Below are 22,661 nucleotides of genomic sequence, written 5' to 3' on the forward strand. Positions count from 1 at the left end.
TGGGTGTGTGTGTGTGTGTGTGTGTGTGTGTGTGTGTGTGGTGTTTCATTGTAGCCTGAGTGTCTGGAATGATGGAATGGTTCTCAGTCCTTAGTTGTCACTTAATAATTTGTTAAATGATAGGCAAGCTGTCTTCATTTGTTGGCAACACAACCCTATACTCTTAACACTTGTGATCAGAAAAGAAGTGAAAAAAACACAGGTCTAATGAGTTCATTTGGCTCATATGCATATCACTGTGCAAACCACTGTGCAAAGGGGTGGGTTGGGATGAACCTGGATCTAATGTCTACTTCTGTGTGTGTGCTTGTATATGAGTGTGTATACATGCACAGATAGAGGAATGCAGGTGACAACCCCACTGAACCATGTGAAGTATAAAGGATGGGCTCTTCAAAGGAAAGATGCTGAGAAGATAGTTTATGCCCAACATTACCACCAAACCTGGATTTCAGGCGTGCAGTCATGAATTTATGAGACTTATTTATAAAATACAAACTAAATATTGCTAAAACTTATAAAAAAGAGATATACTTTTTGTTTATTTTACTTTTATGAGAGTTGTAAAGATTGTTTTTATAGAATGATTGCAAAAGCGTCTAAAGTAAAAGTTACTTCCCTGTGCCAGCGATTGGCAAACCATAGCTTAAGGCCTACATCCAGTCTGCTGCCTGTTTTTGCAAAGTTTTATTGAAATACAGTCATGCCCATTTGTGTGTATGTTTTGTTTATGGCTGTTACTTGTGCTACAACAATGAAGTTGAGAAGTTGTGACCGAGATTGTACAGCCCATAAAGCGTGAAGTATTTATTATCTGGCCCTCCCACAAAATGTTTGTTGACCCTCCCCTATGTACTCACCCTGTATGTGACCCCTAGTAAGTTTCAAGTGTGAGAGATGCTTTTTAGAGGAAGTTCAGATGTAGTGAAGTTGAAATTAATTCAATTAATTTTTGAAATTAATAATATAAGGGACAGTAAAACTGGAAAGCAACAAAAGTATAGAAACTTGAGTTGCTTGATTAAAAAGAGGAAGAAATGAGAATAGGGGAAAATAAATGTGTTAGAAAACAGAGAGAAGGGAGCTGCTACTACATGTAGGTCTCGTCTCATCTGTGAAACTATGCCACTTTATCAGAATGGAGACATTTTCCAGGGACCAGGCATGGCAGAGTACATGGCATTCTCAGTAGCCAACATGACCAAAAAGACAGGGACATTTTACATACTGTTCTTTCCCATATAGATTTTTTCCCAGTTCTCTATTATAAAGACTTTTCAAAGCACAGAGCTTGTATTGCACAACTGTTAACATTTGCCATATTCTAAGTGATCATCTATTTTAAATAACAGTGGATTATAGTAGTCCTTGGTGCCCCAGTGGTTAGATATTTTTGAGAATAGCTCAGCAGTGTCCTCTCTAAATGTAAAATTGGATTGAGAGACCATGTTTCTGTCTTAAAAATTAGTGTGTATTTTGCAATGTACTTCCTATGCTGGTGTTATTTATGTATATGTAACATATAATGAAATATAATCACACTTGGGAAATGTTACGTTTCCCTTCTGGACCTTGAGTATCCTTAGTAAATGGCTGCATGCTCTTTAGGGTTACATGTTCTTTCCTGGTTGAGGAGCAGAGAAATTGATTATTCCAATGTAATGGTGCAAAGAGTTCCTTAGTTACAGGCTGCTGGATCCAGGTTTGCTCTTTTTTGTAAGCCTTGTGTTGCTCAAGTTCAGTTATATATTTGTGTACTTAATATATTATGAGCCTCTCTAAGCATGTGCACACAGTTTGAGAGAAGCCATAAGTTTTAAGGATGTCCCGTTGGTAGGTCAGGTGAGGGAGGTGGCATGGGGGGAAGGAATGTTATTAATACATGTACAATTACTAGCCCTTCATTGCCTAAGCTGTGATTTATAGATACTAAACATACTGGAGTTTGAGAACATACTTGGCCCTTTTTGTGGCCTTGTACTGTACTCTTCAGAGCCCTGAGTGAGTGTGTGCTTCTCTTACTTGCCATTTTGTTTCTTATAGATTATTGTGCTTGATGCTGGAAAACATTTTGAAGACAAGACTCTAAACAGTGACTTAAGCCACACTAGCTTATTAGAAAATGAGAAACTTATGCTACCGACAAGCTTGGAAGATTCTTCTGGTATGACAGAGTAACCTGCATTTCCCTGGTCTTCACCTTGCCACTCCACTTTATTCTTCTTTGTTGCAGTGGTTATGATGCCAAATTTTTAGGGTTTTCTTTGGTCCTTCCCTTTTCTTCCTACCTGCCAGCACTCAAATGGCCACTTCTATTAAGTGATGGAATTCAAGAATTTATTTCTGTATATCTGTCCTGATATACTCATCCCTCAGTTTAACATTGTTAGGGTACAAATGGCACTTGGAGGTACCATTCAGTATACAGCACTGTGTTTAGAAATTGGGGGAACCATGAAATTTTTTTTTTTTTTTTTTTGGTTGAGATGGGTTCTCACTCTGTCACCTGGGCTGGAGTGCAGTGGCACAATTTTGGCTCACCGAAACCTCTGCTACTGGGTTCAAGTGATTATCCTGCCTCAGCCTCCTCAGTAGCTGAGATTATAGGCATGCACCACCACATCTGGCTAATTGTATTTTTGGTAGAGACGGGGTTTCACTATTTGGCCAGGCTGGCCTAGAATTCCTGACTTAAAGTGATCTGTCCACCTCAGCCTCCCAAAGTGCTAAGCATGAGCCACTGTGCCCGGCTGGAACCATGAAATATTTGGCCTCTGCTCTTCGACATCTTAGGTGCGGAGAGGAGGTGCAGAACCAAATGTCAGATCGGGTTGCATAAACCCAACAGGACCCCAAATGTGCCTGGGCTTGTAGGGAGTGAGGAATTAATTCTGGTTGAGGGAGGTACTGAAGCATTCTAGAAAAAGGATGGAACCTGTGCCAGGCCTTAGATATGGGAGGAGGACATGTCAGGAAGCAGGAAAAGTGTCAGCAAAGGCACAGCTGTGAGGCAAGTGGGTTTTGTTTGGGGAACAGCCAGGGGTTTTGCATGGCAAGTTTACAGGACCTATAGGAGGCCACATTGGTAAATAAGCCCAAAAAAGTAGACTGGGGCCATGTCATGCATGGCTTTGAAGGCCAGTCTGATGAGCTGAGTGTGCATCACATCCATGGAGAGCAGGTTTTGCTGCCAAAGGAGTTTTCACTCTTTTGGATTTTTGAATTGTGGTATTGACCTGAATGTATCCAATCTTTGATTGCTTTAGTATGCTAGGTTCTTGGAGAAAAGATTGCTAGGTCAAAGGTGATGAATGTTGTTGAGACTCTTAATGTTGATTGCAAAATTGAACTTTAAAATGGCATTGCCAACTTAGAAGACAACGACTGAATGAGAGTTCATGTTTTAGTTTGTGCTTACTGAGCTGGGTGCTACAGCATTGAAAACCCCTGCAGTGGCCTCCCTCCTTCCCTCTGTCCTCCCTCCTTCCTCGCTTTCTTCCTTTTACTTCTCCTGCGACAATCTTATCTATACTTTTTTGATAGAGGTAACCATTTGCCACACCATTTTCTGAAGAATCTGCTCTCTTCTCATTGATCTGTGATGCCACATTTATTGTATCCTAACTTTCGATAACATGCCAAGATCTGTTTCTGTTCTGTCTTCTCATAGAGGTTAAATATTTACCTTGTATTAAAATTTTCATAATGATTTATAGTTGACTGAAGTTACAAGTTATCTCATGTCAAATAAAAAAAATCTTAGACTCATTTATGTCTTAGCCTTTTTAATTACAAATTATTGCTTAGTCACTAAGGCATATTCTGTTTTTTTTCTTAATTTATCAATAGATGATGATATTGATGATGAAATGTTTTATGATGATCATTTGGAGGCTTATTTTGAGCAACTGGCAATTCCAGGAATGATGTATGAAGACCTAGAAGGACCAGAACCTCCAGAAAAAGGTTTTAAGTTACCTACAAGTGATCTTAGTCAGGTATGTTCCAGTCTTGATGATTTTTCAGAGATTTAACATTAGAAAATTACTATTGGTCTTATTGGATGTTCACATGAAATGTAAGCTTTTGGTTTTCTTTAGACTGTGTTTCCCATGTATGAATTGATGAGGAATGCCTACCCTTTCTTCCCTCTTGCTGTCTTTCCCTCACCTACAGAAAATTAAAGGAATAACACAATGGACATCTACACCCTCTTCCTGCAGTTAACCAATTGCTAAAGTTTGCCACTTTTGCATTTTCCTTTTCTTTCCATAAATACTTTCTTCTCTGAATCATTTGAAAGTAGATCTCAGAGAGTATGACATTTCACTTGACTACTTCAGCATTTATCTTTTGTACATAAGGACATTTTCCTACATAATCATAATTCTGTTATCTAACTTTGATATAATAATTTAAATTGCTATGCAGTCCGTAGTCACATTTACCCAGTTGTCCCCAGAATGTCCTTTATTCTTACTGTTTTGTTATCTACAATTTAATCAAAGATTAATCTTGCCTTTGGTTGTCCTGTCTCTATTCCCTTTTAATTTGGAGTAGTTCTTTCATGAGGTGATTTATTTTGTAAAATCTAGGCCCTTTGTTTTGTAGAGTGTACCGTAATCTAGTCAGGAGGGAAAAATAACCATAATCTGTTTTTTTTTTTTTTCTTCACAAATCAATGAGAAGAGAGCAGACTCTTCAGAAAATGGTGTGGCAAATGGTTACCTCTATCAAAAAAGTATAGATAAGCCTATTGTAGAAGAAGTAAAAGGAAGAAAGGGAGGAAGGAGGGAGGAGAGAGGATAGGAGGGAGGTCACTGCAGGGGTTTTCAATGCTGTAACACCCAGCTCAGTAAGCACAAACTGAAACATGAACTCTCAATCAGTCCTAATCTGTTTTTTTTTTTCCTTCCTGACTAGATTAGATTAAATATTTTGGCAAGAATACATTAAACAGTTTTCTCATGAGTGGATTCATAGTAAACATAGGCAGTGTGGTGTACTTCTCTTTGCCTCACACTGGGAGACGTTTGTCTCTCCCATGATTGGTGATACTGTGTTTGATAATTTTGGCTAAGGTGATGTCAGCTAGATGTCTCCTTGTGAAGGTAGTTTTACCCCTTTGTTATTAATAAGTCATTTGTGGGATGAGATATCAGAGCCCATTGAACATCTTACTCTCTGACAACCCTCCACTACCTGGTTTCAGTATCCTTGCTGAAGCCTCTTAGAAACATTGGTTACTTTCTTGGTGACAATGGCGATTTTTCTAATTCCTTCTACATTTATTATCTGGCATCCTTCAGTAAATCCACATTTCTCCCTCAAATTATTTCATTTTAATTTAAAAGAGTAATACAGCTAAGATATTCTTTCAACAGGCAAATGAAAACAGTAGCTTAAACTGCAAGTTTCAATCAGAAAATAACAGCTCTCTGATTTCTTGTGGCTCACACTCTTCTGAAACAACTTACAGAGATTCTCAGGAAGGCCAAATTATTTGTCTACCTGGGACTAGTAAGTATAGAAATATGATTCTTTTGTTGTTAAGTTCTAGTTTTGACTTGACCTTTTTTTAAAACAAAAAATCATTTCTCTGGTATAATTTAACATATATTAACCTTTCTAGTCCATCAGGTCTTTTGACAGTCTAAAACTTTTCAAAAGAGCTTTTAATAATAGCTGGGTAAATTAGTGTTACTAGAAATACTGCAGTATGTATTTCTTGGATTGAATATCATGAATGATGATATCAATAATTAAATATGAATTCTTTCTGTATGGTAGCAGTTTATCATGTATATTATTGCCTCTTACTGTTGCTTATTTTCTCTTTGTGAAAATGGCTAAATTTGTCATAGGAATGCTAAGTATTAGGTTTACATAAAATAATTTGACTAGCAAGAAGCAGTTATGTTAGATCATTCAGATTTGATGTGGCTCTCTTAAGATTTTTCTTTATTTTTCAGATAATTCTGTAGGTGCTGGAGGCAGTAGAAGGCACACAGATGGTATGTTACCATTTTCCTGTGATACTTGGAGAATTGAGAAAGAAATGGAAAATTTGAACAATTTTGTTCCAGATCTTAGCAGCGTAAGTTATTCATTTTCCTTAGATTTCCTATGAAAAAAGGAATAAGGAGTGTTTTGTGTTTGTATGATATCAATTCTTTTCAAATAAACAATTACTGTTGACTTTCTAAAAATATAGAAAAAGCATAAAAATCACTATTGATAATGTATTCTATATGTTTGTATCTTTCATACAATTGTATACATTTTCTTGCATTTAAATATTTAATGACTTGCATTTAGATTAGTCATTTGGAAAGTTCTTTAGCCCAATGTCCAGTCATTAAACGAAAAAGCAAGAGGATCTTTTACCTTGCTCAAACATATTTTTCATTGTTTCAGGTTTTTGTTTGTTAGTAGTACCCCATTTCTCCTGTACCTAAAACTTGGCAATCATTTCTGACTCTTACCCATTCATTACGCCCTTTTTTAGTAATGTTATTATAGTTGTATAAAGTATGACTTGAATTTTGCATGTAGGTTAATTTGTTCTCACTTAGACCTTGTCCAGTATTGATTAAAATAATGCTTGCTTTTTTGCTTTATTCTTTGTGTATCTATTTTGTACATGTTAAATATGTGTTTGTTTGTTTATTTATTTGTTTGAGACAGCGTCTTGCCCTGTCGCCCAGCCTGGAGTGTAGTGGTGTGATCATGGCTCACTGCAACTTCTGCCTCCCAGGCTAAAGCGATTGTCCTGCCTCAGCCTCCCAAGTAGCTGGGATTAAGGGATGTGCCACCACACCTGGCTAATTTTTTGTATCTTTAGTAGAGACAGGGTTTCACCATGTTGGCCAGGCTGGCCTTGAACTCCTGACCTCGTGATCCGCCTACCCTGACCTCCCAAAGTACTGGGATTACAGGTGTGAGCAACCATGCCCAGCCACATGTTACATAGATTTTTAATTTAAATTTTAACTTGCAAAATATAACATAAAATTTACTTTTTTTTTTTTTTGAGATGGAGTCTCATTCTGTCACCCAGGCTGTAGTGCAATGGCACGATCTCATCTCAGACGATCTGCATCTTCTGCCTCCTGGGTTCAAGCGATTCTCCTGCCTCAGCCTCCCGAGTGGCTGGGATTACAGGCACACATTACCACATTACTACCCAGTTAATTTTTGTATTTTTGGTAGAGACGGAGTTTCACCATCTTGGCCAGGCTGATCTCAAACTCCTGGCCTCAAGTGATCTGCCCGCGTTGGCTTCCCAAAGTGCTGAGATTACAGACGTGAGCCACTGTGCCTGGCTATTATCTTAATTATTTTTAAGTGTACAGCCCAATAATGTTAAGTACATTTACGTTGTACAGCCAGTCTTCAGGACTCTTTATCTGGTAAAACTGAAACTTTACCCATTAAACAACAAACCTCAATTCCCTCCCACATTTCAACTCGTGGTAACTACCCTTCTGCTTCCTGTCTTTATGAACTCGCCTACTCTGGATAACCTAATATAAGTGGAATCATACAATATTTGGCCTTCTGTGTTTGCCTTATTTTATTAAGCATGATGTGTTCAAGGTCTATTCATGTCGTAGCGTATATCAACATTTCATTCTTTCTTATGGCTGAATAATATTCTGTTATGTATACCACATTTTATTTATCCCCTCATCTTTCAGTGAACACTTGGATGTTTCTGTCTGTTGACTTTTGAGTATAATGCTGCTGTGAACATTGGTATACAAATACCTGTTTTGAGTCCTTGCTTTCAGTTTGTTTGGATATATGTGTAAGAGTGAAATTGCAGGGTCATATGGTAATTCTGTTTAGTGTTTTGAGGAACTGCCATAGTGTTTTTCATGGCAACTGCACTAGCTTACATCCACCAGCGAAACACTAGGATTTCAATTTTTCCACATCCTAGTTAACACTGTTTTTTTCCGGTTTTTTTTTTTTTTTTTTTTTTTTTTTTTTGAGATGGAGTATTGCTCTTGTTGCCCAGGCTGGAGTGCAATGGCATGATCTTGGCTCACTGCAACCTCCACCTCCCCCGTTCCAGTGATTCTCCTGCCTCAGCCTCCCAAGTAGCTGGGATTACAGGCATGTACCACTGTGATATTGTGCTGGCCTAGAGCCAGAACCGGAGCAAAACTATTTTATAAAATGCAAAACTGTTTTTAGATAAGTTGAAATGGCTGCCCCATTCTCCTCACAATAACTACTGTCCTTGGTCTCTGTAAATAGAACTGCCAGTTTGTTCTTCAAAACTATGTAAAGCTGCTTACCTGTTCTTATCAGTAACTGCCAGAATTGCTAGCCTTTGCTTACCGGCAATTGCCAGACTAAGCAGCCCAAGCTAGTTCCATCCTGGCTCCTGTGACTTGTAATAAGTAACTAAGGTCTGTGATTTCCACCTTAACCAGATAATGTGTAAACAAATGTTTATCTTGACTTCTGTAAACCACTTAAGTAACAAACGGAATGACAAAAGTCCCCTGGCACTTGGAATGTCCGGAGACCCCCACCCTCATCTCTGCCCAGGAGGTAATTTACAGAATCCACTAGCCCTCGGAATGTCCGAAACCTTTTCATCCCCATCCCCGCCCCTCACCCCCACTCCCAAGGTGGTTTTTCGGGTATAAAAAATCGTGGCACCCTCCTGTTGCCACCACAGGTTGGAGAGACGTGAGTCCTCTGTGGTCGCCGGCATAATAAATGACCCTGCAATCTGGCATACTTTTGTCTTGTGATAACTTTCTACACTCGGTCAAATACAACACCACCATGCCCGGCTGCATTTTTGTATTTTTAGTAGACAGGCTTTCATCATTTTGGTCAGGTCTCGAACTCCCAGCCTCAGGTGATCCGCTTTGGCCTCCCAAAGTGCTGGGATTACAAGCATGAGCCACCTTGCCCGGCTTTCCCTTTTTAAATTATAGTTAACCTAATGAGTATGAAGTAGTATCTCATTGCGGTTTTGATTTGCATTTCCCTGATGACTAGTGATCACCTTTTCATGTGCTTATTGGTTATTGTATGTCTTCCTTGAGGAAATGTTCATTTAAGGCCTTTGCCCACTTTTTAATTGAGTTGTTTTGTTGTTGTTGTTGAATTGTAGCAGTAGGGAGTTTAATTTTCAAGTGATTGGAGAACTTCTTGTTATTGAGCAGTAGGAAGTTTAATTTTCAAGTGATTCGAGAATTTCTGGTTATTCTGCTTTATGTTTTCTGGATATTAATTCCTTACCAGATGTATCAATTGCAAAATTTTCTCCCATTCTGTAGGTTGTCTTTTACTTTCTTGACATTGTCCTTTCACGTCCAAAAATGTTAAATTACGATGTAGTGTGGTCTATTTTTTGTGTTGCTACCTGTGCTTTTGTTGCCATATCAATGAAATTGTTGTCTAATTCAATATCATGAAGATTTTCCTGGTTTCGTCTAAGAGTTTTATAGAGTTAGCTCTTAAGTTTAGATTGTTGTTCTGTGTCTTTGTGAAAGAAAAAGCAAAAAGGGGAGAGAAAAAAGATTGTTGATTTGTTTTGAGTTTGTTTTTATATATGGTGTTTGATGAGGGTCTCACTAACATCATTCTTTTGCATGTGGGTATTAAATTTTCTCAGCACCATTTATTAAAAAGGTTGTTCTTCATGGAATGGTCTTGGCACTTTTGTCAGAAATCAATTTACCATGGATGTGAGGGTTTATTGCTGTGTTCTCTATTCTACCCTATTGTTCTATTTGTCTGTCTTTCTGACAGTGCCACACATCTCTAATTACTATATCTTTGTAGGACATTGGGCAGTGTTAGTCCTCCAACTTAATTCTTTTTCAAGATTGCTTTGGCTGAGGCCCTTTGCAATTCCATATGAATTTAAGGATCAGTTTTTTCATTTCTTTGGAAAACTTTCTTGAAATTTTGAGAGGGATTTTGTTGAATCTACAGGTCACTTTGGGTAGTACTGATAACAATGTTAAGTCTTCATCTTCATGAACACGCAGGATGTCTCTCCATTCGTTTATGTCTTTAGGTCTTTCGAAAGTGTTTTGTAGTTTTCAGTATGTCTTTCACCTCCATGATTAGATTTATTACCAAGTACTGTAGTTTTTAGATGCTGATGTAAATTGAATTGTTTCCTTAATTTACATTTTGGATTGTTTGTTGCTGGTGTTAAGAAACACCTGATTTTTGTGTGTTGATCTTGTACCCTCTAGATTTTTCTCACCATGTTGGCCATGCTGGTCTTGAACTTCTGATTATTTCAAATGATCCATCTGCCTCTGCCTCCTAAAGTGCTGGGATTACAGGCATGAGCCACCAAGCCCAGCCTTTGTAATCTTTAGAATCAGTTTGTTAGTATCCAGAACTTGCTGGGGTTTTGGTTGGTATTAAATTGAATACATAGGTGAATTTGGGAAGAAATGACATTTTGACAGTGTTGAGTCTTCCTATCCATGAACATTAAATATCTGTTTGTTTGTTTTTTTTAAATTTTATTTCTTTCTCAGAGTTTTGTAGTTTTCCTTTATATAGATGTTACATATATTTTGTTGGATTTATACCTAACTTATTTCATATATGGGAATGTTAATGTAGATAGCATTGTTTTAAATTTCAAATTCTACTTGTTCATTGCTGGTGTATAGGAAAGCAGTTAACTTTTATATAATAAACATGTATCCTGTCATCTTTCTATAATCATTTATTAGGTCCAGGAATTTTTTTTTTTTTTTTTTTTTTTTGTCAATTCTTTTGGATTTTCTGCATAAAAAGATCATGTCACCTGCAAACAAAGATGGTTTTTATTTCTTCCCAACCTGTATACATTTTATTTCCTTTTCTTGTCCTATTGCATTAGCTAGGACTTATAGTATGAAGTCAAAAAGTAGTGGTGAGAGGAGACATCCTTGCTTTATTCCTGATCTTAGTGGAAAGGCTTCTAGCTTCTTACCATTAAGTATGATGTTAACTATAGAACTATAGGTTTTTTTTTTTTTTTTTTTTTTTTTTTTCTTTCAAGTTGAGAATGATTCTCTCTGTAGTTTACTGGGAGTTTTTATCATGAATGGGTGTTCAATTTTTGTCAGATACTTTTTTTTTGTATCTATTGATATGATCATGTGCTTTTGGTTTTTTTTTTTTTTTTTTTTGTAGTCTGTTGATGTGTGATAGATTACATTAATAGATTTTTGATGGTTGAACCAGGCTTGCATACCTAGGGTCTCCTTGGTTATGATGTATAAGTTTTTTATATGTTATTTGATTTGATTTGCTAACATTTTGTCGAGGAGTTTTACATCTTTGTTCATGGGAGATAGTGGTCAGTAGTTTTATTTATTTATTTATTTATTTGAGATGGAGTTTCACTCTTGTTGCCCAGACTGGAGTGCAATGACATGATCTTAGCTTACTACAACCCCTGCTTCCCAGGTTCGAGTGATTCTCCTGCTTCAGTCTACTGAGTAGCTGGAATTATAGGCATGCGCCACCATGCCTGGCTAATTTTTTTTTTTTTTTTTAGACAGAGTCTCAATCTGTCGCCCAGATTGGAGTGCAGTGGTGTGATTTCGGCTCACTGCGACCTCCACCTCCCGGATTCAAGTGATTCTTCTGCCTCAGCCTCCTAAGTAGCTGGGATTACAGACATGGAGTGCACCACAGGCCCGTCTAACTTTTTTTTGTATTTTTAGTAGGGATGAAGTTTCACCATGTTGGTCAGGCTCATCTCAAACTCCTGACCTTATGATCTGCCTGCTTCGGCCTCCCAAAGTGCTGGGATTACAGACATGAGCCACTGTGCCTGGCCTTAATTTTGTATTTTTGGTAGAGACAGGGTTTCTCCACGTTCGTCAGGCTGGTCTTGAACTCCTGACCTCAGGTGATCCACCTGCCTCTGCCTCCCAAAGTGCTGGGATAACAGACGTGAGCCACTGTGCCTGGTCAGTAGTTTTATTTTTTTTGTAATGTCTTCTGTAATGTCTTTAGTGTTGGTGTTAGGATGATGCTGATCTCATAGAATCGGTTAGCAAGTATTCCCTCTGGTATTTTCTGAAAAAGCTTGTAGAGAATTAGTATAATGTCTTCCTTCAATGTTTGATGGAATTCACTGTTGAACCTTTCTGGGCATGGTACATTCTATTTTGGGATGTTGCTCATCATTGCCTTACTTTCTTTTACAGATATGGGCCTACTCAATTGTGTATTTATTGTGTCATTTTTTTTTTTTTTTTTTTTTCTGATGAGAAGAATGTGTATTTTGCTGTTTTTGGGTGAAGTATTTCATAGATGTTCATTATATCTAGTTGATTGTTAGTGTTGAGTTAAACTGTGTTCTTATTGAATTTCTTCTCGCTTGATCTTTTTCTGATAGAGAAGTGTTGAGGTCACCAGTTACAATAGTTGATTAATCTATTTCTCTTTTTTTTTTTTGAGAAGGAGTCTCGCTCTGCTGCCCAGGCTGCAGTGCAGTGGCACTATCTCAGTTCACTGCAACCTCTACCTCCCGGGTTCAAGCAGTTCTTCTCAGTCTCCCAAGTAGTTGAGATTACAGGTGTGTGCCACCATGGCCGGCTAATTTTTGTATTTTTTGGTAGAGATGGGGTTTTAGCATCTTGGCCAGGCTGGTCTTGACCTCCTGACCTCGTGATCCAACCACCTCCACCTCCCAAAGTGCTGGAATTACAGGTGTGAGCCTCTGTGCCTGGCCTCATCTATTTCTCTTTGTAGTTCTATTACTTTTTACCACCCATATTTTGATGCTCTCTTGTAAGGCGTATACACGTTAAGGATGTTAATGTCTTCCTAGAGAATTGATTCCTTTATATCATTATGTAGTACCCTGCTTTATCTCTGATAACTTTCCCTATTTTGAAGTCTGTTCTGTCTGAAAGTAATATAGCTATTCCTACTTTCCTTTGATTAGTATTTTAATGGTATATCTTTCTCCATCCATTTGCTTTCTTTTTTGAGAGGGAGTCTCACTATGTTGCTCGGACAGGAGTACAATGGCATGATCTTTGCTCACTGCAACCTCTGCCTCCTAGGTTCAAGCAATTCTGCCTCAGCCTCCAGAGGGGCTGGGATTATAGGCGCGTGCCACCATGCCCAGCCAATTTTTGTATTTTTAGTAGAGACAGGGTTTCACCATGTTGGTCAGGTTGATCTGAACTCCTGACCTCATGATCCACCCGCCTCGGCCTCCCAAAGTGCTGGGATTACAGGCATGAATCACCGTGCCCGGCCCATCCATTTACTTTTAATCTACATGTTGTTTTCTTGTAGACATCGTATACTTGAGTCTTGTTTTTTTATTCTTCTCTGAAAATCTCTTTTAGTTGGTATGTTTGTTAGTTTGTTTGGTTTGTTTTGAGATGGAGTCTCGCTCTGTCACCAGGATGGAGTGTAGTGGCACGATCTCGGCTCACTGCAACCTCTGACTCTCTGGTTCAAGTCATTCTTCTGCCTCAGCCTCCCAAGTAGCTGGGATTACACGCACGTGACACCATGCTCAGGTAATTTTTGTATTTTTAATAGAGATGGGGTTTCACCATGTTGGCCAGGATGGTCTTGATCTTCTGACCTCATGATCACCCACCTTGGCTCCCCAAAGTGTTGGGATTACAGATGTGAGCCACTAATGACTTTGAAAATGATTAAGTAGTATAGTTGGGTTAATGTCTACCATGTTTGTTACTGTTTTCTATTTGTTGTTCATTTTTTAAATTTTTTCTTCAGTCTTTTTCTTTGTGGTTTTAAGAATTTTATTATTTTTATTATTATTATTATTATTTTGAGACAGGGTCTCTCTGTTGCCCAGACTGGAGTACAGTGGCAGGATCATAGCTCACTACAGCCTTGAACTGCTGGACTCAAGTGATCCCCTTGCCTCAGCCTTCTGAGTAGTTAGGGCAACAGTCACATGCCCCTACACCTGGCTAACTTTTAACTTTTTTGTAGAGATATCGTCATCCTACGTTGCCCAGTCTGGTCTTGAACTCCTGGCCTCAAGTGATTCTTCCACCTTGGCCTTCTAAAGTGCTGGGATTACAGGTGCCAGCCACCATGCCTGTCTTCTCTCTGGTCTTAATTTAGCATTTCATATGATTTCATTTTCTCTTTGTTAGCATATCAGATATAATTCTTTTTGTCCCACTTTTTTTTAGTGGTTGCTCTAGTTTGCAATATGTATTTACAATTAATTCATACTCACTTTCAGATAACATTGTACTATTTAATGGGTAGTTTGAGTACCTGACGATAACAAAATATTCCTAATTCCTCCCTCCCATTCCTTGTATCATTGCTATCATTCATTTCACTTACATGTAAGTACACATAAGCAGGTGTGTGTGTCTCTATATAGACATACCCCCCACATATATATATGCATATATATGCACACATAAGCATACATCATTGAATACATTGTTGCCATTATTTTTCTGAACAATGTGTTGTTAGACCAGTTAAAAATAAGGAAAATAGGCCGCGTGCAGTGGCTCAGGCCTGTAATCTTAGTACTTTGGGAGGCCAAATCCGGCAGATCACAAGTTCGAGACCAGCCTGATCAACATGGTGAAACCCCGTCTCTACTAAAAACATGAAAAGTTAGCTGGGCGTGGTGGCATGCGCTTGTAGTCCCAGCTACCCAGGAGGCTGAGGGAGGAGAAGCACTTGAAAACAGGAGGCAGAGGTTGCAGTGAGCCGAGATTGAGCCACTACACTCCAACCTGGGTGACAGAGTGAGACTACATCTCAAAAAGAAAGAAAAAGAAAATTTTTGTTTTACCTTTACTTATTTTGTGTTTGGTGCTTTTCCTTTCTTTGTAGATATAAGATTTTGAGCTATATATTTTTCTTCTCTTAAAATAACTTATCAAAAAATTTCTTGCAAGGCACATCTACTGGCAACAAATACCTTCAATTTTTGCTTGTCTCAGAAAGTATTTCCCTTTCATGTTTGGAGGATAATTTCTCAGGATACAGAATTAGAGATTGTTGGTTTCTTTCTTTCAACTCTTTAAAATATTTTTCTTCACTTCCTTCTTGCTTTCATGGTTTCTGAGAAGATGTCAAATGTCGCTCTTTGTTTCTCTGTATGTAAGGCTGTTTTCTCCCTTGCTGGCTTCTTTAGGATTTTTTTCTTTATCTTTGATTTTCTGTAGTTTGAAAATGATACACTTAGGTGTAGTATTGGTTTTGGCTTTTATTTATTATTTTCCAAGTACAGCCCTAGTGTATTAATTAGGCCTTTATCTTGTTTGGTGTTCTGTGAGCTTCCCGGATATGTGGCTTGTTGTCTGATTTAATTTGGAGAAATTCTCAGTCATTATTGTTGCAAATGTTTTATTCCTTTCTGTTTGTCTTCACTTTTTGATATCCCCTTATGCATATGTTATACATTTTGTAGCTGTCCTGCAGCTTTTTGAGATTGTTTTTTTCATTTTTGTTGTTTTTACGTTCAGTTTTGAAAGTTTCCATTGGCATATGCTCGAGCTGAGTATCTTTCCTGTGCTGTGTCCGGTCTACTAATGAGCCCAGCAAAGATACTCTTCACGTGTTACTAGTTTTGACCTCAGGCATTTCTTTTTGATTGTTTCTGATCAGTTCCGTCTCTCTGTTTACATTGCCATTCTGTTCCTGTGTGTTGTCTGCTGTATCCATTAGAGCCCTTAGCATATTCATCATAATTGTTTTTGATATCTGGCCTGAGTATGCCAACATCACTGCCATATCTGGTTCTACTGGTTCTCATGCTTGCCCTGTCTCTTCAAACTGTGTTTTTTTTTTTTTTGCCTTTTAGTATGCCTTTTAATTTTTTAGCTGGACATGATGTGCCAAGTAAAAGAACTGCTGTAAATAGGCCTTTCGTTATGTTGTGGCAAGGTATTGTGGAGGGGAAGCATTCCGTAATTCTGTTATTTAGTCTCAGTCTTTCAGTGAGCCTGTGCCTTTAGAATATGTACTCCACAAGTGTTTGTTTTTTCCTCCCCTTAGGATGGACAGGGTAGCTTGAGGGAGCTAGAGTTGGGTACTTCCCTTTCCCTAGGCTGCTTAGGCTCAGATAAAACCCCAGCCGGTTAGGTTTTCTTGAGGGCAGACCTAAGAACAAAATGCCCTGTTATATTTCAAAATGACCCTTTTCTTCTCCCCATGCTGGAAGTCCAAGGGGATTTTTCTCCGTTATTTGCTGTGAAAACTTGGTCCTGCTCCTGGAGGTAAAACTCAAAAAAGGATGGAGGCCCACCTATGACTGGATCCCCTGGAGTTTGATTTTTTTTTATTTTTTTTTTGAGACGGAGTTTCGCTCTTGTTACCCAGGCTGGAGTGCAATGGCGCGATTTCAGCTCACCGCAACCTCCGCCTCCCGGGTTCAGGCAATTCTCCTACCTCAGCCTCCTGAGTAGCTGGGATTACAGGCACGCGCCACCATGCCCAGCTAATTTTTTGTAGTTTTAGTGGAGACGGGGTTTCACCACGTTGACCAGGATGGTCTTGATCTCTTGACCTCGTGATCCACCCGCCTCGGCCTCCCAAAGTGCTGGGATTACAGGCGTAAGCCACCGAGCCCGGCCCCCCTGGAGTTTTTAACTCTCAGACTTTTCCACACTGAGCCTACAGCAATTCATCAGTTACAGGTCAGATATTCCTTCTCTGCTGGTTACTGTGGAGGTTTCTGCTTGAGAGTGTATCTCCTGGTATGTTAGTATTCTCTGTATTTGCCTGTCTGTCTCTCCAGTTTTAGAGGCAGCAGTTTATCCTGTTACCTTCTTTTATGGATCTAAGAAGAGTCGTTGATTTGTTAGTTTGTTCATGTTTTTACTTGTCAGGATGGAGTGGCGACTTCCAAGCCCTTTACACACGGAACCGGAAGCTAGAAGTTGTAAACGACCTTCCGTATTCAAGATTAAGTCACTTTACGGAAGAGACCAATTTTCCACATTATGTTTCTTTTTAATCTTTGCAAGTCTTGTATATGAAAAGTAGTTATCTTGTTTTAAATGGCATTTGTCATTTTTTTTTCTATTGGAGTATTTGTATTTTAATTTAATTTTGTAAGATTTTTGTTATGGAAATATATTGGTCTTTATGTGTTTTAAGCTTTAATGTGTGTGTGAGCTTCCTTGGCTGCCAGAGCAAATTACCACAGTCATGCTGGCCCAAAACAACAGAACTTTGTTTCCTCACAGGAGGCTGAAAGTCTGAAATCAAGATGCTAGCAGGGTGGTGCTCCCTCCAGAGGCTCTAGAGGAGAATCCTTCCTGGTTCTCCCAGCTTCTGCTGGCTCCTGGTATTCCTCGGCTTGTACCAGCAGCAGTCAGATCTCTGTCTCTGTATTCGCTCGGCCTTGTTCTCTGTATCTTTGTCTGAAATTTTCTTATCTTTCCTCTGATACAGGCATTGGTCATTGTGATTAGGGTCCCTAAATCCAGGATAGTCATACCTCAAGATCCTTAAGTTAATTACATCTGTGAAGACCTTGTTTCAGAATAATAGCATAATTTATAGTTACCAGGCTTAGGACTTGGATATATCTTTTTGAGGGGACACAGTTCAAGACATTAGAATGTTACACTTAGAAGACGTTATCCACTGAAGAATATAAGATAATCCATCTGTATTTTTTCCTAATACTTTTATATTTAAATCTTTAAGTCATCTGGAATTTATTTTGATGTTTATTTTTATATAGTAATGTTGGCAAAGCACCCAGTTAATAAATGATTGGCACTAGGATTTGAACCTATGTCTTTCGTATTTCAAAGTCATCATCTTTTATTTAGAACAACCTTGTTTTAGTATTGTAACTTTCAGAAACTGTGCCTTATCAGATTGTTCTTATTGCTTGTCTTATTATAGCAGAAAGGACTGCTGTTAATAGGTTTCAATGGCATGCGATAACCTTGGTGGCAGCCAAATATCCACAAATGATATTGAAGACATTTGAGCCCCTTTTCAGCAGTTGTTACTTTAGGAAAGAATAAAAAGTGCCACTTGGAAAAATATTTTGAAGAGCATAGTTTTAAGGCACTGAATTAATTTGCTCTGACTGATACAAATTTTATTGGACTGCTCAGGGGCATTTGTAGTATACACTGCTTTACTCCTATTAAAAGATACTAGTATCTGGTATTAATATCAAGGGCTGTTAATTCATATTAATTTTATTAGGCTGGTCACATTAATAGGCTTACCACGCTTGTAGAGACTTTTATTGGTAATAATAAAAGTTGAGCTGACATTTCTATCATCCTGTAATGTAGTGCACACATAGAGCTTACTTTTGGTATGTGAATCTCTTGACATGTTTCCCATGACCACATCACAATGTCTGGTTTTAGTAAGTTGCTTATCATTGGTTCATATATTCATACATAGTGTAGAACATAGTGAGTACTGTATGTTCTATTCCTTCATATAATAAACATTTTATGTCAACTATATGATTTTTCCCATAAATTTTTAACATGAGTTATAAAAAGCAAAACTTGCTGTGTTAAAAAATCTGATTTTTTTTTTTAAAGGAAAGTGCAAAAAAAGATGTTTTGGTGAAGACCCTCAGGGCTACTGACGTGAAACTTAACTCTGATAATTTTCATGATGCAAATGCTGATGGTGGCTTTGACCCAACTGACCCTGTAAAACAGGAGACAGAGTCTCCTCATCAAAATAAGACAGTTTTGCATATGGATGGATGTTTGGACACTGAGACTCCTAAAATGTCCGTTCAAGAAAATGTGGATGTAGCGTCTTTGAAGCCTATCAGTGACAGTGAAATTAATTTCACTGATGCCGTTTGGTCACCAACTTCTGAAAGGCGAACATGTGAATGTCACGAGTCCATTGAAAAGAATAAAGACAGTAAGTGGGCTTTCAAAAAAAAATAGAGTGAAAAAAATAGATGTTTGTATGTTTTGAATAGGATATATTTCCATGTGAAATGTGCCAATCTTTCATATTAAATATTTAAGTGTTTTGTAGTTTAAACAAAATTTTAAATCTACTAATACAGGGAGAACTGCTCAGAAATGGTATCGTTCATCAGAGATCTAGTGAAAATATGCCTTTCTAACTAAGTCTTAACATTCTTTTTCTTTATGCCTCATTCTCCATTATAGACTTTTTTTTATAATTGATGCTGGCTTATCTTCCATCAAAGAGATACTTTTCTTTTGGGGAAACGGGTTTTTCTTTTTCTAACTAGTTTTGGAAGACTTCAGCACTGTTGATAACTAAGGTAGTCATCTAAATTTTTTTTAAAAATTGAGAATGTTTTATCATTTTAGTTATTACATGTATCATTGGATATTTTTGTAATTTTATTTTTTAGAAAGAGATCTCCCACAGAATGTGGTCTATCAAAATGAAGAGGGTAGGTGGGTGACGGACCTTGCCTATTACACATCTTTTAATAGCAAACAAAATTTAAATATATCTCTAAGTGATGAGATGAATGAAGACTTCAGATCTGGTTGTGAGTATACGGATAAACATTTATTATACCATTTTCACTGTTTCTGATCTTTCTCAGATTACTCTATATATGTTGGTCAGGCACATCAGATCCCTTCCGGGCTATCACTGTATTCTGGAAGCACCTCATTTGCTTTTATAGGACCCAAGGTTTTAGTTAGCCAGTCTTAATCATTGTAGAATGAGCCGAGCCATATCCTTAGGCAAAGGTGATGAGTAAGAATAGCATTCTTTTACTTCTGTGTAGACCTCATAGTTCTGCAGGACTGGAAGGGACTTCAGGCTTTGCTTGTCCCTTTTAAAATTCTGACCTGAGCAAAGGAAATGTCTTAATAAATCAGCAGTTACAAAAACCAGTCCATGAAAGGTAGGAAATGTGGTAGAAATGATGGAAGAAAAGTAACCAAAAAGATAACGAAATCTCGAGGGATAAAGTGTTAAAAGAAGCAGATAGGTTGTTGATCAGCATCGTCTCTGACAGTGAATATAGAAACTGGTTTAGCTCTGCACAATGCCAGGTCACAGCATTTTGAGCCTGAGTCTGTGAAGATGCTGTGCTGCAACCCTCAGGGCTGAGCTGTTCTGTAACTGGAAGGAGCCACGGTGCTCACGGGCCTGTCAGGCCTGGCCTTACTGTTAATAGGCTTGCGCCAGAGGAAGAAATTATTCGATCTACTGCTTGTACTAAGCTTCTTTCAAAAATATCTCTTGTCGTGGAATTACAGTGATAAATAAGGCAGCATGCCAGCCCTTAAGAAACTGTCCATCAGACAGTTTCTGTCAGCCCAGAGGGATGACACAAGAATACAATACACAGTCATTGGCATTGTGAGAGACTCAAACCAAAAGCATTGGAATTTAGAGGAGAAACAAATGTTGCGTGAGTAGGTAGCAAAAGAATTTCATAGAGGAAGCCACTTTTGAAGTAGAGTAACAGGTAATCCTTTGGGGGTATGAGAAATTTCAAATGGTGGAAAAGTCTCATTGGAAGGAAATCGGATGGTGAAGTGTGGATGTGTTTGAGAAGGTGCATGCTCCAGTGTGGCCAGCCTTTATGGCAGGACGAAGGGAGAGCGGCCAGGGGCCAGGAGGCGACACCGGAGAGGTCAGGAGGGCCAGGGAGTGGTTTTTGAGGTTTGACCACCATGCCCAAGATTGAGGCTTGTCTGGAAAGTGGCAGGACTAATTACTGGTAGAACTTGATTGGTGAGTCTTCTCCTGGCAGTAAAGGTCATTTGGTAGCTTTCTTAGGATGTTGTAGAAATCTAGGTGCCCCAGTGAAAATGAAGAGAGTAGCTAATGACAGACGTAGAGGTAAAATGATTAGGATTTGATGGCTGGACTTCAGGGGAGAGTAGAAAGGCAGGAAGAGAGGAGGGTCTGTGGTCTGAGTTACTTGGGGCAATGGCAATACCATTACCTGAGTCAAGGAGTCAGAAGAAAGTGTAGATTTTGAGTGATTGTGGTTTGAGGCAGAAGTAGTCATTAGTGAAAATAGGGGTCAGAAGTGTGAAGCTGAGTTGCAGTTAGGACTTGCTCTGTGTTATCTTGATCTAAGGAAAACGATGATGCAGACTGAACGGTGGGTATTTATCACTTAAAAGATCATGGAATTCTCATGTGTTGCTGGTGGGAGTATAAATTGGTACAGCCACTTTGGAAACCCGTTTGGCAGTGTCTTGTGAAAGTGAACTTTGTGAACTTCATACTTTATGACCTAATAATTCTACACCTGAGTACATACACAACAGATAGAGTGTACATATTCACCAAAAGACATACTAAAATGTTTATAGGAGCACTATTTGTATGGGCCCCAGATTCTCAAATTCCCATTAGCAGTGGAAGTTTCAAAGTCACTGTAGAACCACCCTGCCCTCCCACTGCTATAGAATGGATTATGCTTATTCATACCCTGGAATATTAGGTTGCAGTGGGAATGAATGATATACAGCCACATGCAACAAGATGGATGAATCTCAGGAACATGTGGAATGACATGAAGCTGACCAGGAACACACACTCTAGTTCTGTTTGTATACAGCTCAGCAGTGTACTCCTGCAGAGCCAGCTGCAGGGCAGTGGTTACACGTGGATGGGCAGGTAGCAAGGGAAGCCAGGCTGGAGTGGTTTGGGTATTGGCAGTGTTATGCTTCTTTTTTTTTTAATTGCATTTTAGGTTTTGGGGTACATGTGAAGAACATGCAAGATTGTTGCATAGGTACACACAAATTTGTGCTGTTGACTATGCAGGTGTGTTCAGATTGAAAATTCTTTGAGCTGTACACTACACTTCTATCATAAAATGTTTTTAGAAATTAACGATCAAACTGAGAATAAAAGATTAGCAATTTATATTATAGGTTTAGAGCCCATTCTCCTAATAAATAAATAATTCTAATAATAAGAAAAAGATCAACTACCGAAAAATTGGAAATAATTTATAGAAAAATGAAAATGGTTTTGTTAAATGTACAACAAAAAATGTTCATTTTTATTCATGGAAAGAAATTCAGGGTAAATCTGACCAATCATAGTATTTTTCAGTATTTCCTTGGTAGTGATCCAAAAATTTGGTAATAAAACTGTGTTGGCAAAGATGTGAGGGACACAGGTATGCTAGTCCATTCTTGGCACAGCCTCTAGCTATAATGACATTGCAATAACTAGCAAAGTTACATATGTGCTGTCCTGTAACTGAGCAGTTCTGCTTCTGGGAATTTATTCTTCAGATACACTTGCACAAATGGTACATGATGTATGTGCAAGCTCATTACTTGCAGCATTGTCTGTAATAACAGGTTGGATGGAATGTAGATGAACAAAATAGGGTATACATTAAGGTGTATCCATACAAAGAAGTACCCTGTGGCTATACAGAATGATAAAGGATTCTGTATAGAATGTTATAGGTCCCTCCCATAACACGTGGGAATTCTGGGAGATAAAATTCAAGTTGAGATTTGGGTGGGGACACAACCAAACCATATCATTCTTTAGTTACTCAAATGGAATGGTCACTAAAATAAATTGTGTAAAATCCACTTCAAAGCACATAAAGTATTCTAACATTTGTGTAGAAAGGTAGGAGAGGGGAGGATACACATACAGATATTTGTAAAGACATACAATGGAAATATAAGATACTGACTGCAGGAATCTCTGCT

At 38.4% G+C, this 22,661-nt stretch overlaps 1 protein-coding gene across 12 annotated transcripts in view; it reads left to right on the forward strand.

The window, feature by feature from the left end:
• CEP192 (centrosomal protein 192) overlaps positions 1-22,661 on the forward strand; it is a 132,466-nt gene that overhangs the window by 22,254 nt on the left and 87,551 nt on the right. For 11 of the 12 annotated variants that reach the window (XM_032293452.1, XM_032293445.1, XM_032293446.1 and 8 more), the window contains 6 exons: positions 2,044-2,164; positions 3,850-3,998; positions 5,385-5,520; positions 5,973-6,097; positions 18,546-18,882; positions 19,352-19,495. In XM_032293452.1, coding sequence (XP_032149343.1) covers positions 2,044-2,164; positions 3,850-3,998; positions 5,385-5,520; positions 5,973-6,097; positions 18,546-18,882; positions 19,352-19,495 — 1,012 coding nt within the window. The remainder of the gene's footprint in view (positions 1-2,043; positions 2,165-3,849; positions 3,999-5,384; positions 5,521-5,972; positions 6,098-18,545; positions 18,883-19,351; positions 19,496-22,661) is intronic. The other variant, XM_032293457.1, reaches the window with a different exon arrangement.

The sequence above is a fragment of the Sapajus apella genome, unplaced genomic scaffold, assembly GCF_009761245.1.
Source record: "Sapajus apella isolate SASKATOON/1434 unplaced genomic scaffold, GSC_monkey_1.0 scaffold29, whole genome shotgun sequence".
Lineage (NCBI taxonomy): Eukaryota > Metazoa > Chordata > Mammalia > Primates > Cebidae > Sapajus > Sapajus apella.